Below are 19,142 nucleotides of genomic sequence, written 5' to 3' on the forward strand. Positions count from 1 at the left end.
CAAATATAGTGCATCTCAAATTGGTTTCTCTCAATGATATATCTACTGACTACTATGTTTTAGGCTATGCATCCCAGCAATATTGGGTTTTAGCTCCAAACTTTTTAGTATTTACAAGTTTTAATCCAGCATCCTGGCTGGTACTTCATCTACACACTGAAGATGAATATAAATAATCTGTGGAAGTAAACTTCCCTTATTCTAAATATTTCTAAAGGTAAAAGCACACAATTTTATTTTAGAAATACTAGTAGAAATATCTCTGGGAAATCTATCTGTTGCAGATTTAAAGATTTTATTATTTGCAGTACAGGTCCAAATCCCGTACTGTATACTGTAGTCAAATAAAGTAGATGCTAAAAACTTCCCATAAGCCAGAGAGAGGGTAGAAGAGAGGTGAAGAGACAGACAAATACTGTTTGTATAAATTACTGATCAAGATTTCAGTGCAAAGAGCCTTTTTTTTTTAAACCAGATTCCTACAATGGTATAAAGGAAGAACATCAACATTTAGGTTTAGATTCACTAGAACAATTGCTAAGCATGGAACTGTCTCCAAACTTTTAAATATAATATAAACTTTTTTTTCAAAGAGGAAAGGTTTCCTGTGCAGAATAAATAAATGCAGAGAATGGGTGAGGGTGAGAAGGAGAAAAGGGTTAGAGCTCAGCTTGCTGAAATGTCCCTTAGTCCTACCCTTAATCTGTGCAGCAGCCCTGGGTCTTAGCAAAACAGAGCTAGAAACCCACTGCCCAAATGAGCACTCAGATAATACATCATTGCAAAACACTATCTTCCTAATACTGCAAGAGTTACCTAATACTATCAACTCAAATCTGTGATCTTAAACTCAGTATTGATATAATAAACTAATAGTCAAACCAAGGTATACTTTAACCAGTGATTCTAGATTTGCTAAATACTAAAAAACTTCTCAGTTTTGAAGAATGAAGAACATAACCTTCTTTCACTGATTTACTATTTTGGTCACACAAAAATACAGTTTTTTTTAAGCATAGTGAAAAGTACATAATCAACTCAAGAACAAACTCTAAATTTTCATTGCCTAGAATACACTAGGGTTGCACTACCATCGCAGTCACCCACATGTGGCTACTGCACAACTAAACTGTGGCTAATCTGAATTGAGATGTGCTCTTAACTGCAAAACACAAATTCAGTTAAAGATTTCAAAGACTCAGTTAAAAAAATGTAAAGTAACTGTTGTAATATTTGATATATTGAGTTATTGAAATTAATTTCACCTTTTTACTTTTTAATGTGACTAGTAGAAAATTTTAAATTACATGTGACTCACCAATATCTATTAGCATTACAATAATCTCAAGAATACCTCATCAATACTAAGAAAGTATTATTTTTATTTTTATTTATTTTTTAAAAATTTTTTTATTATTATTATACTTTAAGTTCTAGGGTACATGTGCATAACGTACAGGTTTGTTACATATGTATACTTGTGCCATGTTGCTGTGCTGCACCCATCAACTCGTCAGCACCCATCAACTCGTCATTTACATCAGGTATAACTCCCAATGCAATCCCCCCCCACCCCCCATGATAGGCCCCCGTGTGTGATGTTCCCCTTCCCGAGTCCAAGTGATCTAAAAATAATTATTTAAAATACTTATAAAATAATGATTATTTCTGATAATTATCTGGCTTTAGAGGTATTTTAAGGTTGGCATATTGTTAAACTTTTTTTTTTTTTTTTTTTTTTTGCAGTAACCACTAATTCTTTGAGCCAGAAACAGGCATTCCTCTTATTAATCTAACATTTAGCATTCTATTGGAATGGGTAGAGAGTTATTTCAACAATACAAATCACAGCAGAGGTGGTTAAAAGAAGCAATCAAGAAGGCAATTTACATCAGGGAGACTGAAATTGAAACTGAAACAAATGGCCAGTGTGGGCAGCTAAAGGGTGAAGGAGAGTGGAGAAGAAATTGGGGACTGGGGGTTGAATTCAAATCCTCTTCTGGATGTGTGATAGGTACTTCCTGGTGCTTCAAGAAAAGGACTCTCCCAGATAGTGAGATTACTATGAACAATGTGATATGAAGCAACAGGGCTTTTTATTTTCCAAAGAATCCCAGTATAAAGGTATGGCCACTGTAAGCATCAATCCCTTACTAAGCTCCCCATCACTGTCAACTCCAAATGCGCCAGTGCAGGCCACAGCCTTGCAGCATTTAGAGCAGCCTAAAGAGCCTGCTAACAACACAGCTCCCACTAAGATCCTGTTATCACTGCTGTGTCTATGCTACTACGAACTTTTAAACAGTAAGTCTAAGTCAATTCAATTAACTCTGATATTTCTACCAAGACAACAGATTAACATGTGAGTTAGGGTCATTTTTTTCTTCAAAAGTTGTGACAGCAAAAGGATGCTTTTAAAAATATAACATATATACTTATAAATACATTTATATACATATAATTAACAGTGGATTTAAAATTAACTTGAAGAATATCTTACAGCTCATCTAAGCATTTCAAAAGGAAAACATATAGAGCAACCTCTACTTTTTTCACATACTATTTATCAGCTAAATATTTTATATTTTATGTTGGCTTAATATTTTAATTTTTTTCAAATGTTCCTAATGTTCACTAAGTTTTCCTTAAACATTTCCTTTGCATTATGTAGGCAAGAGAAAAAGTAGCAGGCAATTTGTTGCCTTCTAAACATAAATGACCTTGGTTTTAGACTGTACTGATCCTTTTCTTATACTATATAACCTCCATTCTGTTATTACATCTAGCATTATAGTTTAACAACTGTACTTTTAAATAAAATACATTTTAATATTTGATAGAACAAACATCCCCCATTACTCCTTTTTAAAAAATGTTGGTGGCCAGGCACAGTGGCTCACACCTATAATCCCAGCACTTTGGGAGGCTAAGGCGGGTGGATCACTTGAGGTCACGAGTTCGAGACAAGCCTGACTAGGATAGTAAAACCCCGTCTCTACTAAAAACACAAAATCAGCTGGGCATGGTGGTGCATGCCTGTAATCCTAGCTACTTGGGATGCTGAGGAGGTGGATTGTTTGAATTTGGGAGGCAGAGGTTGCAGCGAGCCGAGATTGCGCCATTGCACTCCAGCCTGGGCAACAAGAGCAAAAATCCACCTCAAAAAAAAAAAAAAAGTTGGCTAGTATCATTCATTTATCATTCCATATGAATTTTAGAATCATTTTGTTCCTGAAAACGTTATACTCAGTAAATTATATAACCATTTAAAAAACAAATTTAGATCCCTATCAAATACTTTACACTAAAATAATTTTTAGATAAAATGCATTAAAAAGAAATAAAGCATTAGAAGAAATTTGACTTAGGTAAGACTTTATAGTATGATATCAAAGATAGAAACGCTGAAGAAAAAATTGATAGAATTAAGTAATTCTAATTAACTGTTTAAAAAACAATTGTATTTCCATAAAAAAATTAAGGTAAATTGAGTACACACACACAACTGTAACATAATAGCAAAGGACTTATACTTCATACTTAAGTGTATGAAGAGCTCTTTCAGAATAGTAAAATATAAACATCTGGCCGGGTGTGATGCTAACACTTTGGGAGGCCAAGACAGGCAGATCACTTGAGGTCTGGAGCTCAAGACCAGCCTGGTCAACGAGGTGAAACCCCGTCTCTACTGAAAATACAAAAATTAGCTGAGCGTAGTGGCAAGCACCTGTAATCCCAGCTACTCAGGAGTCTGAGGCAGGAGAACTGCTTGAACCCGCGAGGCAGAGGTTGCAGTCAGCCAAGATCAGGCCACTGTACTCCAGGCTGGACAACAGAGACTCTGTCTCAAAAAAGAAAATAAAATAAGATTTAAAAAAAAATCCTAAAAGAAAGGCGAATAAAGGACACAAATAATTTATGAAAAATGAAGTTGGCCATAAACAGATGAAAAAAGTGCTCAACCTCACTCATATTACAACAATATATATTAAAACAATGATATCATTTTTTTTCACCTATAAGATTAGCAAAGACAAGCCTAAAAGTGGGGAAAGTCAAAAGAAATAATAGTGCTTAATGTAGGGAAAATATGAGGAAATGGATATTCTCACATACTACTAAAGAAAGTCTATCAATCCATCATTGGAGAAAACTTTGGCAATGTATATTAAAATATTTGAGTGTACTCTTATACAGCAAATCCAATTCAAGGTCCATTTCCTAAGAAAATAAATATTCCTAAATGTTTATATAAGGATGTTAATCTAAGCACTATTTACAAAAGTGAAAAGTAAAAAACTAAATGTTCTACAGTAAGGGACTGGTTACAAATGTCATCATACGTTTGACGATAGGGTGGACTTCTATGTAATCATTATGACTACAAATTTGTTGACATATCGTATTTAAAAAGGAAAAATTTTAAAGCTGTGAAGTGCTTAGCTGCTTAGCATAGTATCTGATCACATAGTAAGCATTCTATATATTTTAAAGTTATTACTTCATGGAAAATTTCAAGCACACACAAATACAGAGAGAGTAAGATGAACCCCTATCACACAACTTCAAAAATTATCAACACTTTGCTACTGTCAGTATTTTTTAAAGTTTGCAACTACCCCTCCCTTCCCACTCACAGTGCATATAGGTTTTTCCTACCAAAAGTACATGAATGTATTGCACACTGTATGTAAGCATACACAAAGTCAGAAGAAATTTATACCAAAATTTTATTCATGGTAAATCTCTAAACGGTAGGATTATGGGTGATTTATTTATTTCTCATTTTATCCGCATTTTCTCATTTTTCTAAAATAAGCATGTATTATGTAATTTTAATAGCTTATTAAAAAAAATGAATTCAAGCAAATATATGTCAAAGAATGAGAAGTTGTTTCTGAATTATACTTTTAGATGTTAAAAACATACAAGAAAAAAATTATACAAAGATTTTTTTTTAATGAAGGGTAGGTTAATATCCACTTAGTCTCCCAGGTTTTCCACTGCTATTGTTCAATGGTGACCCACATTTCAACCAAATGCAATATATCAACCTTGACGGGATTCTGACTCAAACATCCGATTGTAAAAAGATAGTTTTTTGGACAACTGGGGAAATGTGAACAGACTGGATATTAAGTTATATTAAGAAGTTATTATTCTATTAATGTGATACTGATATATTGTAGTTATTTTTTAAGTCCTTACCTGTTTGGAAATAAGATGATATCTATGATTTGCTCTGTAATATTCCACCCCAAAATAAGAAGTAGTGAATGGTATAGAGTTTCAGTTTGACAAGATAAAAAAGTTCTAGAGATCTGTTGTACAATGTACATATAGTTAACATTACTATACTATACATTTAAAAATGGTTAAGGTGGAACATTTTATGTGTATTTTACCACAATTAAAATAAAGATTTACAAGATGACAACTATTAATGCTCGTTAATGGATATAGATAAGTTTATTTAGATGTTTAAAAAAATGATGATCATACAGCACTGGTATATACTGAATCATTGAAAGATTTAATTTTATTTAGTTTGCCAAGGGAGAAAGATAAATACATTTATAGGTAACATTTTTATTAAACAATCAGATAGTTTTAGGTTAAACAAAACTATCAGAAGAATAATTCAAACACCCTTAGTAGGAAAACAAATGTTGGCTGTTGAAAGACTTCTTACTCTAGCCGTAGCTGAATTACAGTAAGTAAAAATCCCATTTGTGCTAACAATGAAGTTTTTATCATGTAGAGTCAATAATCACAATAGTAATTTGGAATAGAATAACAGTAATGTGAAAAGAGACTCTATAATCAATAATACTCCATGGATAAACAATTGAGAACTGTAAAAATTAAGACTCAATTTGTTTTTTTGTCAATCTGAAGCCTACAACTAGAATATAACAATATCTTGGTCAAGTGTGGTAGCTCACACCTGTAATCCTAGCACTTAGGAGGCCAAGGTGGGAGGATAGCTGGAGCCCAGGAATTTGAGATCAGCCTGAGCAATGTAGCGAGACCTCATCTCACGAAAACCAACAAATTTTGTTGTTGTTGTTAAGAAAAAAAAAACATGTATTATATATAAAACAATACCTTATAGTTATTAGGTCTGTATAGTGCTTTGGCATTCAAGTAAAAAAACTGGTCTAGACATCTCCTGATTTCACTGGTCTGTCTGGCTGCGTAGCTTGCTGTGGCCTAAAAAATAAATTTCTTCCTTGCAGTTGTTGTGAACTTTTCCTATCATTTTGAATGAAGTTACTCACAGCAGACCCACTGTCGGTAGTTTATCAGACAGCTGATATTTCAGGGAGACGAACAAAAAGTTAATGCATTATTGAGACTTTAAAAAGCATACAAATGCAGATTATTTTAAAAAATCCAAAAAGCCAAAAAAAGCAAAAAACAAAAAAACCTCCCTTCTAGCTATTTCAACTTACCCAGTCTGTTCCCTCATTCTATAAAACTAAGATAACTACCAACCTTGACAGATTATCATAATATTAAACAGAGAACACACACAAAAATTGTCTAGAAGCACTGGGTCAATGTCTAGCACATAACAGATGATCGCAACTTTTTTTTAGTTTCCTTTATGTTCTTGATTCTAACTGAAAAAGGAATGAGCTGAATAGGTTCTTATAAGACATATTCCTAAAGTAGGTGTCTGGTTTTTGGTTTTGCTTAAGCCATTAAGAGAAAAGTTTCTATCAGTGTTCTAAAATAAGTATTTTTGTTACCACAAAGACACCACTTTTAGTTAGTGTGCACACCATTGCCATGTGACTCTCTCCACATCTGTCCGCACGGGCAGACAAACTGAAGCTCCCCGGCTGAGGCACCTCGGCCAAGACACCCCAGTGACCATAGGGATGGTGCAAGGCACGGACTATAGTAGAGCTGAGAGACCTAACAAGAGACAGAAAGACATGGAAAAGGAGACAGAGGGAGGAATGGGATTGTGGTAAGGAAGAAAGAGAGGAGAGGAAGAGAGGGCGACAAAGCCAGGGACCAAGATGAGGACAGTGAACATGGATGCAAGCATAGAGCCTCAGTAAGCACGACAATGACAGAGAGTGGGTGAGCAAGTCACAAACAAGCAAGGAGGCAAAGCGGCAAGCCGGCACAAAGACATGAGCCTGGACAGGAGAGTGAATACACGCATGTGTGAGGGCAGGAGGGAAGGAGGAGCTGGGTCTAGATGCTGAGGAGGAGAGGCTACCTAAACAAGAAAGAGAGCAAGGTTCGTGGAGAGAAGCTGAAAGAGGCTAAATGGTACCAGGACACTGCATTAAGGTAGTTCAAACTTGATCAAAACCTATCTGCTTCTCATTATTTTAAAAAGTCTTAGGCCTACCTGAATTATCTCTGATTGTTCAGCCAGAGCCTTCCTTTGTGCCTCCAGTGAAGATACCTGTTGCTGATAAATCAAGCGTTGCTTCTCCCAGTCCAGCGATTTCTGACGGAATTCCTGAGGAAGCAATTAGAGTACTTAATTTCTGAGTGCTTCTCCTCACTGTCACTACTTCCCAGACTCCCTTTTACTTTAATTTCTCCCCATGTCCCTGGGTACGCTCGCACCTTTCTCCACAGCAGGAGACCCATTACTCACTTAGCTAACAGAGCTAGAGAGCAACACTAAATTCCTCACATACTGTGCTTCTGGATATCTGTCTTTCTAAATTTAACACCCTAATGGTGAGGAGTATGAAACGCAGATGCTAAGCACTGCATTCAGATGTTTTTCATTGATTTGCTGCCACCTAAGGGTTGTTACAATTTTCTAGTGAATTTTCAGAAAACTGACGCTAAGATAACTAAAATTTTTAAGTATGATTACAGATATCCCTCGCTATCCAAATTCTTGATATCCAGACCCAGGAATTGAACAGATTAAATTTTCAGATAAGTCCTTTGGTAACCCAAATCTTACTTCTCAGTATCTAAAACTCAAGAACCAAGTAGATTCAGACAATACAATATCCTTTGATGTCCAAATTTTTATTATCTCAACAGAGGAACTGCAAAGGCTTGAATAACAAAGAAAATCTGTACTAAATTTTAACAGATATTTGTAACCCAAAGCCGAACAGTTCAAAATTAATGATGGATCAATAGTAACATCAAATTGCATGATCAAGAAAATGATTTCAATATTTATGAAAATGGGGCAAATCAAAGGGAAAGGAAACTCAATCTTTCTATCACTGTCTTCCAGGATCCTCAACTCCAGAAGTCTCAGGCTCCTTAAGATAACTGTTGTTAACCAAATTTCTGATATTCATTCATTTATTCATTCATTCATTCAATCATTCTACTATATATGCCAGGTACTGCTTTAGGTGTCAGGGATACAATACTTAACAAAACAAACAACCCACCCTAGTCCCACTCAACTGGGGGCAACAGATGACACATTTCTTGTATGGTATAGCAGACGGTAATACACGATTTGGAGAAAACAGAGCATGAAGTCTTCAGAGTTGGGGTTGTAATTTTTAAAAGGGATGGCCAGACTGAGTGAAAAACATTTAAGTAAACACTTAGGGAGATGAGGGTGAAGTTACAATATTCTGGGTGGAAAGAACAGCCTTGAAATAAGAGCATCCTGGTGTGTTTAAGGGTGAGAAAGGAGACTGGTGTGGCTGGAACAAAGTGAATGAAAGGGAAAATAGGAGAAGACAAGGTATGAGAATGAGACCACGTAGGCCATTAGGATAACTTAGGTTTTTTTTCTTTTTAATACTTTAAGTTCTAAGGAACATGTGCACAACGTGCAGGTTTGTTACATATGTATACATGTGCCATGTTGGTGTGCTGCACCCATTAATTCATCATTTACATTAGGTATATCTCCTAATGCTATCTCTCCTCCCCCTGCTCCCCACAATAGGACCCGGTGTGTGATGATCCCCTTCCTGAAGCTGCTGGAAGGTTTTTGTATAGGAAGTGATATAATTTGATTTACATTACAGCAGAATCATTCTGGCTATTGTGCTGAGAAAAGAGAAGTCTAAGATGACTCTGAGGTTTTTAGGTCGAGCAAACTGAGTTGCTATCAACTAAAACATGAATCAGTGTTGGGGAGATGAGGAAGAGAAAGACAGGACCTTTAGCTTGGACATGTTAAGTCTGACACATTTCAGACATCATAGTGGAGATAGGAAACAGGCAGTTGAAAGTTATTCTGTCATGAAGAGGCAAAGTCTCGGCTAGATATATAAATTTTGAATTGTCAACATATACACAGTGTTAAAGCTATGAAATTCAATGGGACCAATAGGGGAGTGAGTGTAGACAGGAAAAAAAAAAAAAAAAGGAAAGGTCCAATGACATGATCCTAGGTTAAGGAGTAACGGAGACTGAGGAGTGATGAACAAGGAGAAAAATGAGAGAAATGTGGTTTTTCTCAAGCCAAGTCAAGAAAGAGGGTAAGGAGGTGGGAGAGACCAGCTCTCCTACAAAGCTGTAGGTAGGATGAGGAAGATGAGGACCAGCCCACAGGCTCTGGGAATGTGTAAGTCACTGGTGACCTCTATGTGAACAGCTTCTGCAGTGTGAGGGGACAAAAGCCTTGAGTGGGTATAAGAAAAATGAGACAAGAGGAACTAGAGACAAGTATAGATAACGGAGGTAATTTTTTAGTTATAAAATGAAAGAAATAAAATGGGGCAGAGGAGGAAGAGACAGGTCAAGAGAGGATATTTAAGAGGAGGGAAATTTGGATGCTGGTAAAAAATATCCAGTAGAGAGAAAAAATTAATGGTGCAGAAAAGAGAAGTTGAACTACTAGAGTAATGCCTTGGGTAGAAAAGGGGGAGGGCATGGGTAGTTCCTCCAGGAAAGAAGGCAGGGTACATGGGCACAGATGCAGATAGGTGGGTGGACACAGAGCTGGAAGTCTATACACAGAGCTGGAGGTCTATATATCTTTGGGTTATAAAGATATAACCCAAAGGTGAGGATGTGGGGATAGGTGTTGAGAGTTTGAGGAGAAAAGCAGAAGTCTAAAATACTCATTGTGGAAAGTAGGAGATGAGAGGAAATACAGTACGATTCCAGGTAGCATTAGGACCCATTTGAGGTTAGGGACCATGAATTTAAAGGGATATCAGACAGTATAGTTAGGGTTTTCTCCAGCCATGTTCAGCGATACATGACAGGTAGAGAGTGGGCAGAAAGGTGGACTTAAGCAGATCTGTGATTCTGCCAAGCAAATATGAGGAAGCAAGAGAGGAGCACACGAGATGAAAGGGAAAGTTAAAAATGTAATCACAGAATTTAAAAGCTGGCTAAAGACCAGTAAGTGAGAACACTAAGTAGATAATGGAGCAGTAAAAAGGCGGCAGAATTCAATCATTTTAAGGGATGGATAATGATTACTGAGAGTCAAAGGACTAGAGAGAGTTAGCTGAAAAGATAGGGATTGGTAGTCTGATAATTAAATGCTTGAAAATGAGATTCTAGAGGGGTGGCATATATTGGTAATGACAAGAGCTGAGGAATGGCAATGGGAATAAGTAGATGAGACAGAGACATAATCAAACCATCTATGGAGGAAAGAAAGACAAGAAACTGTAAGGTCAGAGTATTATAAGCATCATCCCTCCAGATCCTGAGATCCTCAAAGTTATGGTAAGAGTAATGTTGGAGAGAACTGACAGTGAGCTGGGTGCTGAAATCAATGAGCCAAGGAAATAACCCAGAGATCAGAAGATGACTACTTTGGTTGTTATGTACATGGGCTGGCAGCATAGGCTGGTAACATGAAAATCAAAGATGGAGTTTTTGAGGTAGCAAGGAAAGAAAATAGTCAGGAAGTGGCAATGTGAAGCAAGAAGGATATAGGGTTTGGGGGGAAAAGGTATTGCTGAAAAGGGTGGAAGGGAAGCAGTATCTGCAGTCTTCTGATTCTAAGCTCTTCAAATGTAAAAAAATTTGAGATATAAAGGAATATTAAACACAGAAATTATAATTTTAAGTAACAATAATATACTGGCATTTGTGGGTGACAGGTCACTGAGAGTAAAAACTTATAAGTGATCACACAAAGATGTTGAACAATGTTTCTCAAATCAGAATAAGCTAGGGGAGCTGGATACAATGCAGATTGTAGGTCCTATGCCATCCTAGGTCCTATGCCATACTGCTGGATCAGCATTTCTGAGAGCCTAAAAGTACCCTGGGAATTCTTATGTCCACTGAAAAACTAATAGCAAGGACAGAGGAAGAGAGTGACAGCTTTGTGCTGCTCCTTCATCTACTCTTGGTACTATTAGCTCACCACCTCCCCTTAAGTTCTCAATATATACAACAATCATGGAGTTATTCAGTCTTAATAAAAACAAAGTCAGCAGAGAAGGAAGTGAATGCCTTACTACATCTAAATGGGAATTGAGAATAATCTGATACAGAGATTACTTTGTACAAAAAGTGCTATGTACTTTCCACATTTACTAAGCCCCCACTTTATTAGGTGCTTGAGATACAATGATATATAAGACAAGAACAATGCCCACAGAGGACTGTCTGTAACTAGTGGTCAGTGTTTCCCAATGGGAGAGATACTGGCATTTGAGGTACAATAATCCTTCCTGTGTGGAACAATCTTAGGCATATTTAGTATCCCTGGTCCCTGTCCCCTAAATGCCAGTTTTATTATGCTCAGTCATTTTGACAACCAAAAAAAAAAAAAAAAGGCCTCCATACATTTGCAAATGCTCCCCAAGGGTGGTAGTGCCCTGTTGAGAATTATTGATGGCCAGTAATCCCGTTAACCACAGGGAACCAGATGATGATAGGATGTATGGTGGATCACTCTCTCACCTTTGAAATAGCTTAGTGGCAGTCCTAAAGATGGTAGAAAATTGGTTTCAGAAAATAGTGCCATTAAAAAAAGAAAAGAAAAGAAAAGAAAATAGTGCCATTAGAAACAGCATTTTCCTACATGAAGGCTGACAATCACTATGAACAAATTATTACTATGAACATACCTCTATTTTTGCAGTTAACCTCTCAATTTCAGACCGATCTTCCCTGTGATTTTTGGTATTTCCTCTGAATTCCCTCATTTGCTTTTTCTGAAGCTTTTCGTAGCTTCTCTTCAGTATGCCTAACTATAGAAACAGTTATTTCTATACTTAAAGTTTAAGAATTTGAAAAGAGTAGTGGTGAGAAAAATTTGTATTATGAAAACAAGAGCAGGGCTAACCAGTATTACTGAGAACATGTTAGATTTCCAAACTAAAACACAAAAGGAAACTAAAAATTAAATATGTAAAACAAACATTAGTAAAGAAATACATTCAAAGAAAAAATTTTTTAAAAATTTTAAACAAAAGTTTTTGATTACAATAGCCTTGCACTTAAAGACCCTACCACCTAGCCCCACAATAAAAGCAGCAAATTAAAACTCTTTTTCTTTCCTCCAGGTCTGTGATTCTCAAAGCTATGCTCTTGCAGAGCACTGATATTTAGGATGCAGGAGAAGAATACTTTGCAATTAAATCAGAATAAAAGCAGTTTTTTCCAAATCTGAAGAATAAAATTGAGTTAATGGACAGAATTTTCTTACTTATTTATCCCAAAATGCTTCTTAAATTTTGGATCCTCCATTGTTTATAATCTAGTAACTGATAAAAATTAAAATATTAAATGTAATTTTTGGTATCAAGTATTTCACAGTATTACACAAAAACAGCCCTAACTTCTTTCAGGTACTCAACCAAGAAACATATTTTAGCATCTCTTCTAGGTAGCATCAAACCTACAATTAGGCAAACCTCTTTACCTGGATTAAAGAACAGAGAAATGGATTCCCACTCCTGTATCTTCCATGCACTATATATTTCCCACTTCACAAAGTAGAAAGGTGGCTTTCGTTAACAAAGTTCTCAAGGGTGAAAGAGAGAGAACTACATATACGACATTTAACAAAACTAAAATCTCACTTCTTCATGTAGTTTCTTCAACTCCTGCTTATACTCCATGGTCATCTCTTGCTTGATTTTTTCATGTTCTTCTACCTGCTGATGCAATATTCCAACCTAAAAGCAGAAAAGTGGTAGTATTTTTCATTAGCATTGAAACAACATCCCTGAGGTATAAAAATATAAAATAATCTCTGTATTTATTTGTAAATTCAAGTTCTCAAATGCATATCTATGGTTACCCCACTTCTTAGGAAGTCAAATACCTAGTTATTTAATAATTCTTAACATTGCCAAAAAATAGTGAACAAACAACTAGTTTTCAGAATTTCTAGGTTTAGATGAAAACTCTCTTTCTTTTTTTTTTTTGTTCTTTTTGAGATGGAGTCTCGCTCTGTCACCCAGGCTGGAGTGCGGTAGCACAATCTCGGCTCACTGCAACCTCTGCCTCCCAAGTTTAAACAATTCTCTGTCTCAGTCTCCCGAGTAGCTGGGATTACAGGTGCATGCCACCACACCTGGCACATTTTTGTATTTTTAGTAGAGACGGGGTTTCCCCATCTTGGCCAGGCTGGTCTTGAACTCCTGACCTCGTGATCCACCTGCCTCGGCCTCCCAAAGTGCTGGGATTACAGGTGTGAGCCAGCGCACCCAGCCGAAACTGTCTCTCTCTGTCTGATTATTCTACTCAACCCTTTTCATAAAAAAAAAAACTCATGAAAATAAGAAATATAAAGTTTTGAGAGCCCTGGAAACCAACAATACTTCATAAAAAATCTAGAAGACTTTAAGAATAATTTCTCTACAATAAAGTACAGAATAGTAATGTCAGACAGGAAAAAAAAGGAGGCCTGTGCCTGCTTTACCATTTGCCCAACTTCAGAGAAACAAGTTCCACCAACCATGGTAAGGAAGTTATCCTAACCCACTTTTCAATGATTTGATACCAGAGACATCTATTTTCTGCCAAGCCTTCACCTCCACAAGTATCCAGAAGTAATTCTTTTAATAACCAGCTAGAATTTCATCGACTGATAAGTAGGAAGGGAGAGGGAAACAGGGAACAGGAGGGAGTAAACAAACACCATCTAGAACAGTAAATTTCTTAAAAGTACTAGAAATAAACTACTTATAAAAATGAGGAGTTAATGCAATTCCAATAAAAAATTATAGTGGAATTTATTTTTGTAAGAGAACTTGAAAAAGTCATTCTAAAGTTCAAACTGGAAGAATGGGTAAATACAGGCAATAAAATGGAAAAGTCTAGTTTTTAAAAAAAAGATGTAAGTGAATGATGTAACTGAATTTCTGGATGAAAGGAAACTTTCTGAGCTTAAAACTAATGAAAAAGTAATTTTAAAATGATACATTTAACCATGTAAAACTTCTATTTTTAAAAAATCCAATTAACAAAATTAAAAGGTAAATAAACAGAAAAATATTTACAAAAAATCAAAGGGCTTTTAACTTTTAGTATACAAAAAACTCTTACAAATTTGTAAAAAGTATTAAGCTCTCAACAGAAAAATAACTCAAGGACAAGAATGATTCCCACAAAAATATAAATGTCCAATAAACATGAAAAAAGACTTAATTTCACTAGTAATCAGAGGAAAACATCCAACGGCATTTTACATCTATCAAATTAGGAAAGATCTTATAAAATAAGACTTGTGTGGGTAAGTTATTTGGAATCAAAGACCCATAAAGTGTTGAAATACAAAGCACATGACTTCCAGAAAGCAATGTGGGAGTGTATATTAAAACACTCATAAATATTCTTAACCTTGACTTAGTAAACACTACTTTTAGAAATTCATGTAAAAAAAAAAAATGTAGGCCGGGCGCGGTGGCTCAAGCCTGTAATCCCAGCACTTTGGGAGGCCGAGGCGGGTGGATCACGAGGTCAGGAGATCGAGACTATCCTGGCTAACATGGTAAAACCCCGTCTCTACTAAAAATACAAAAAACTAGCCGGCCGTGGTGGCGGGCGCTTGTAGTCCCAGTTACTTGGGAGGCTGAGGTGGGAGAATGGCGTGAACCCGGGAGGCGGAGCTTGCAGTGAGCCGAGATCACGCCACTGCACTCCAGCCTGGGAGACACAGCGAGACTCCATCTCAAAAAAAAAATAAAAATAAATAAATAAATAAATAAATAAATAAATGTAGAGCCAGGTAGAGCAGCTCCCATCTATAATTTCAGCACTTTGGGAGGCAGAGGCAGAAGGATGACTTGAGCCCAGGAGTTCAAGACCAGCCTGGGCAACATGGTGAGACCCTGTCTCTACAAAAAACGAAAAGAAGAAAATAAATGTAGATGTTAAGAATTTGTCGGGACTGGGCATGTTGGCTCATGCCTGTAATCCCAGCACTTTGGGAGGCCAAGGCAGGCAGATCACTTGAGGTCAGGAGTTTGAGACCAGCCTGGCCAACACGGCAAAACCCCATCTCTACTAAAAATACAAAAATTCGCTAGACCTGGTGGCAGGTGCCAGAAATCCCAGCCACTCGGGAGGCTGTGGCACAAGATCGCTCGAACCCGGAAGATGGAGGTTGCAATGAGCCGAGACAGCATCACTGCACTCCAACCTGAGCAACAGAGTGAGACTCAGTCTCAAAAAAAACACAGAAATTGTCAATAGGGATTTGTTCTTTTATAAAAACTGGACAAACTGGAAAAAATCTAAATGTTTATAAATAAATTGTGAACGAATATAATGAATGAAAGTACATAATAAAATATGCAAACATTAAGCTGTATTAAAACAGTTAACATGCAAAATGCTTACCACTTAAAAAACATATGGATATAAAAAGTATACTATACTAAAATCCCAATTTTGGGAAGGATTTTTACTGAAGTTTACTTACATAGCTTAAAGGAAATACACCAAATGTTAATACAGATTAACTCTGATTCAAGGTATTATGATTATTTTTTGCTTCATAGTTTGTCTTTTCTAAAATTTCTCCAATGGCTACTGCTTTTACCAGCAAGAAAAGAACATTTTAAAAAAGAAAAGACAAGAGGCTGACCCTAAGTCTACCTATTTTGCTTTGATAAAGATCATCAGGACTCATCTATTTGATTAAAACAAGTTGAACAGTCTTAACTATTCATATTTCCTAGCCCACAATCCACCAGAAGATGCAAAATTAGAAAGTATGGTAGGTAGAAGGGGTAACTACAATGATCAGTAGAAATGAGCAACAGCTTTTAGCAAAGACAGAAGAAAAAAGGGAAACAGATTATCCCAAAAGCAGACTCGTGTCTACACTGCTATAACCCGTAAAGACAAAGCACATCAAGCACATCAGTATGTAATAGCCATTACTCCTAACATATCACAACCAAGAGAAAAGGCAACCCTCAAAACACCACACCCGCACCCACACACACACCCTTCCTTAAATTTTCAGTAGTGTGGCCTTTTGGCCCTCTATCACATGTTAGACAAGACACACCTGCAGAATCATAAAAACTTTAAATGATTTCATAAGGTCCGCTGACAGCATGGGAACTGACTAGGGAGTTCTCAAACTTAACCTAAATAGTTCTTTGACCAAGGTTTTTAAAAATTGAAGACAAAGAGGGAGAGAAAAAAAAAAAAAAAAAAGCAGGGGGCGGACAAGATGGCTGACTAGACACAGCCAGGAGGAAAAGCTGCCAATGAGGGACTGAGACAACTGGTGTGCTCCTAACAGATCTTCAGAGGCAGTCACTGAGAGTGGATGGAGAGAAGACACAGAAGCTGAGATGAAGGGGGAGGAAGCTGGGAACCGTACATGAGGTGACTACTAGGCACCTGGACTCACTGCTGGCCCAAACAACTCTGGAAAAACAGATGAGCTGAACTAGCAAGAAGCAACCCCCTTTTCCCACGGGCCTCTGGAACCCTAGCAGGAGGCGACCCCTTGACCACCATGAACACTCAAGTTGACAGGGTGAGCCACTTAGAGAAATGATAGGAGCAGCAAGCCAGCTGATATGGAGCCCAGAGAGTTTGGTGCGGGAGTATCTGTGGTGGGGTGGTGGGGCATGGCCAGGGATAGCCATCCCCTTAGGCTTAACTGGCTCCCATAGGAGACTTTAGCTCTAAGGCAACTGTTGGACCCGAACTGTGCAGAGTGGTCTTGCCCATCATATGGGGCCAGTCTCACCTGAACACCCCTTGGCCTGCTGGCGGCCTCTCCCAGGGCCCCAGCGTGGCCACACATGCTTACAGGGCAGCCTTGGGTGGCCTGGGGGACTGCATCATAGCTTCTGTGCTAGCAGACTATACCTGACCAGCAGAGAGCTCCAGAGGAGTGGCCCCCATGGCTATGCACCAACCTGTACATTCTGTCCCCATACTGCAGCTTCTCTGGGCCCACAGCAACTCCCCACATGGCTTTGCTGGCATGTGCCTATGCCAGCAGGTTTTGCTTTTCTTGCCCCACCAACAGGCAAGTGTACATGTATCCACCTTACCACTGCTGTGGCGGGAGTGCAGTTCATCCCCCATGTCCCCACTGACCACCACTGCAGACAGAACCTTGGTGGGCACAAAACCAGCCAGTCTTGCCTCTGCCAGTGCCCCTTTCTTGCATCAACACTGCCGCAAGAGTGAAACTAGGCACAGAGAATAGCAGATCCTCCCCTGCACAGAGCAACCACTCCTGTTTGCAGTACACAGAGAAGGCACACAGACCTGCAACCGCCAGTGCCCTGCCCCCAAGCCAACACCACCACCAGTGCCACTGTGCAGTTGCCAGCAGGGGCTCCCGCTCACCTTCCAGCTGTGTTCCCTCCTCCACTGTGGTGAACACCTTCAGGGAGGCAAGCACCCTGGCACCCACCAGAACCCTGCCATAGCTGACAAGTGTATCCCCCACTGCACTGCTGCTACCACTGCTGCCAGCACATGCAAACAAGGATGAATCCCACTGTCATCGCACTATGAAACGCTTTGGCTGACACCACCCATTGGGGTGTAGTGACCAGCAGCAGTCCAGGAGCACCCTGAACCCCCAATGCAGTGGATTCCTAACTTCAAGGAGCCAGAGAAAAAAGTTAGGGCCCAATACAAGCCCCTCAGAGTTACACCACATAGTCTAGGAGTTGGGAGCTGAGCAATGGTCCCCTAAAATCTTCCAGAGACAAAGCCAGTTGGCTGAATCCACCTTATACTACAATCAAATTCTCAAGGTCATCAAATATGATAAATGAAAACAAAACTCATCCAAGGGTCAGCAACTTCAAAGACTGAAGGAACGTAAGCCCACAAAGATGAGAAAGAAATAGTGCAAGAACTCCAAGAACTCAAAAAGCCAGAGTATCTTCCTTCCTCCAAACAACCATATCACTTCTCCAGTAAGGGTTCAGAACTGGGCTAAGAGGGCTAAAATGACAGAAATATAATTCAGAGCATGGATAGGAGCAAAGATCATTGAGCTACAAGAGTATATTGAAACCCAGTCCAAGGAAGCTAAGAATCATGATAAAACAATGCAGGAACTGGCAGACAAAATCAGCAGTATAGAAAGGAATGTAAAGCAACCTGATAGAGCTGAAAAGCACACTACAAGAATTTCATAATGCAATCACAAGTATCAATAGCAAAACAGACCAAGCAGAGGAAAGAAATCTCAGAGCTTGAAGACTGGCTTTCTGAAATAAGACAGTCACTGACAGACAAAATAGACAGTATAGAAAGAAATATAACGAACCTGTTAGAGCTGAAAAACACACTAGAGGAATTTTATAATGCAATCACAAGCATTAACAGCAAAATAGACCAAGCAGAGGAAAGAATCTCAGAGTTTGAAGACTGGCTTGTCTTTCTGAAATAAGACAGGTAAGAATAGAGAAAAAGAATGAAAAGGAATGAATAAAATCCCCAAGATATATGGGATTACGTAAAGATGCCAAATCTACAACTCACTGGTGTCCCCTGAAAAGACGGGGAGAATGCAACCAACCTGGAAAACATATTTCAGGATATCACCCATGAGAACTTTCCCAACCTAGCTAGAGAGGCTAACATTCAAATTCAGGAAATGCAGAGAACCCTAGTAACATACTTCACAAGATCATTCCCAGGATACATAATCATCAAATTCTCCAAGGTCAAAATTAAGGAAGAAAATGTTAAGGGCAGCCAGAAAGAAAGATCAGGTCACCTACAAAGGGAAGCTTATCAGACTAATGGTAGACCTC

The 19,142-nt window shown here is 38.0% G+C and overlaps 1 protein-coding gene across 16 annotated transcripts in view; it reads right to left on the reverse strand.

Annotated features, from left to right (window-relative positions):
• Positions 1–19,142, reverse strand: part of CEP63 (centrosomal protein 63) — a 75,586-nt gene that overhangs the window by 18,441 nt on the left and 38,003 nt on the right. For 15 of the 16 annotated variants that reach the window (XM_025374952.1, XM_025374949.1, XM_025374950.1 and 12 more), the window contains 3 exons: positions 12,966–13,061; positions 12,009–12,131; positions 7,373–7,486 (listed from right to left, as the gene is read on the reverse strand). In XM_025374952.1, coding sequence (XP_025230737.1) covers positions 7,373–7,486; positions 12,009–12,131; positions 12,966–13,061 — 333 coding nt within the window. Of the gene's footprint in view, positions 1–7,372; positions 7,487–12,008; positions 12,150–12,965; positions 13,062–19,142 lie in introns of all 16 variants that reach the window. The other variant, XM_025374965.1, reaches the window with a different exon arrangement.

This window comes from Theropithecus gelada, chromosome 2 (genome assembly GCF_003255815.1).
Source record: "Theropithecus gelada isolate Dixy chromosome 2, Tgel_1.0, whole genome shotgun sequence".
NCBI classification, from domain to species: domain Eukaryota; kingdom Metazoa; phylum Chordata; class Mammalia; order Primates; family Cercopithecidae; genus Theropithecus; species Theropithecus gelada.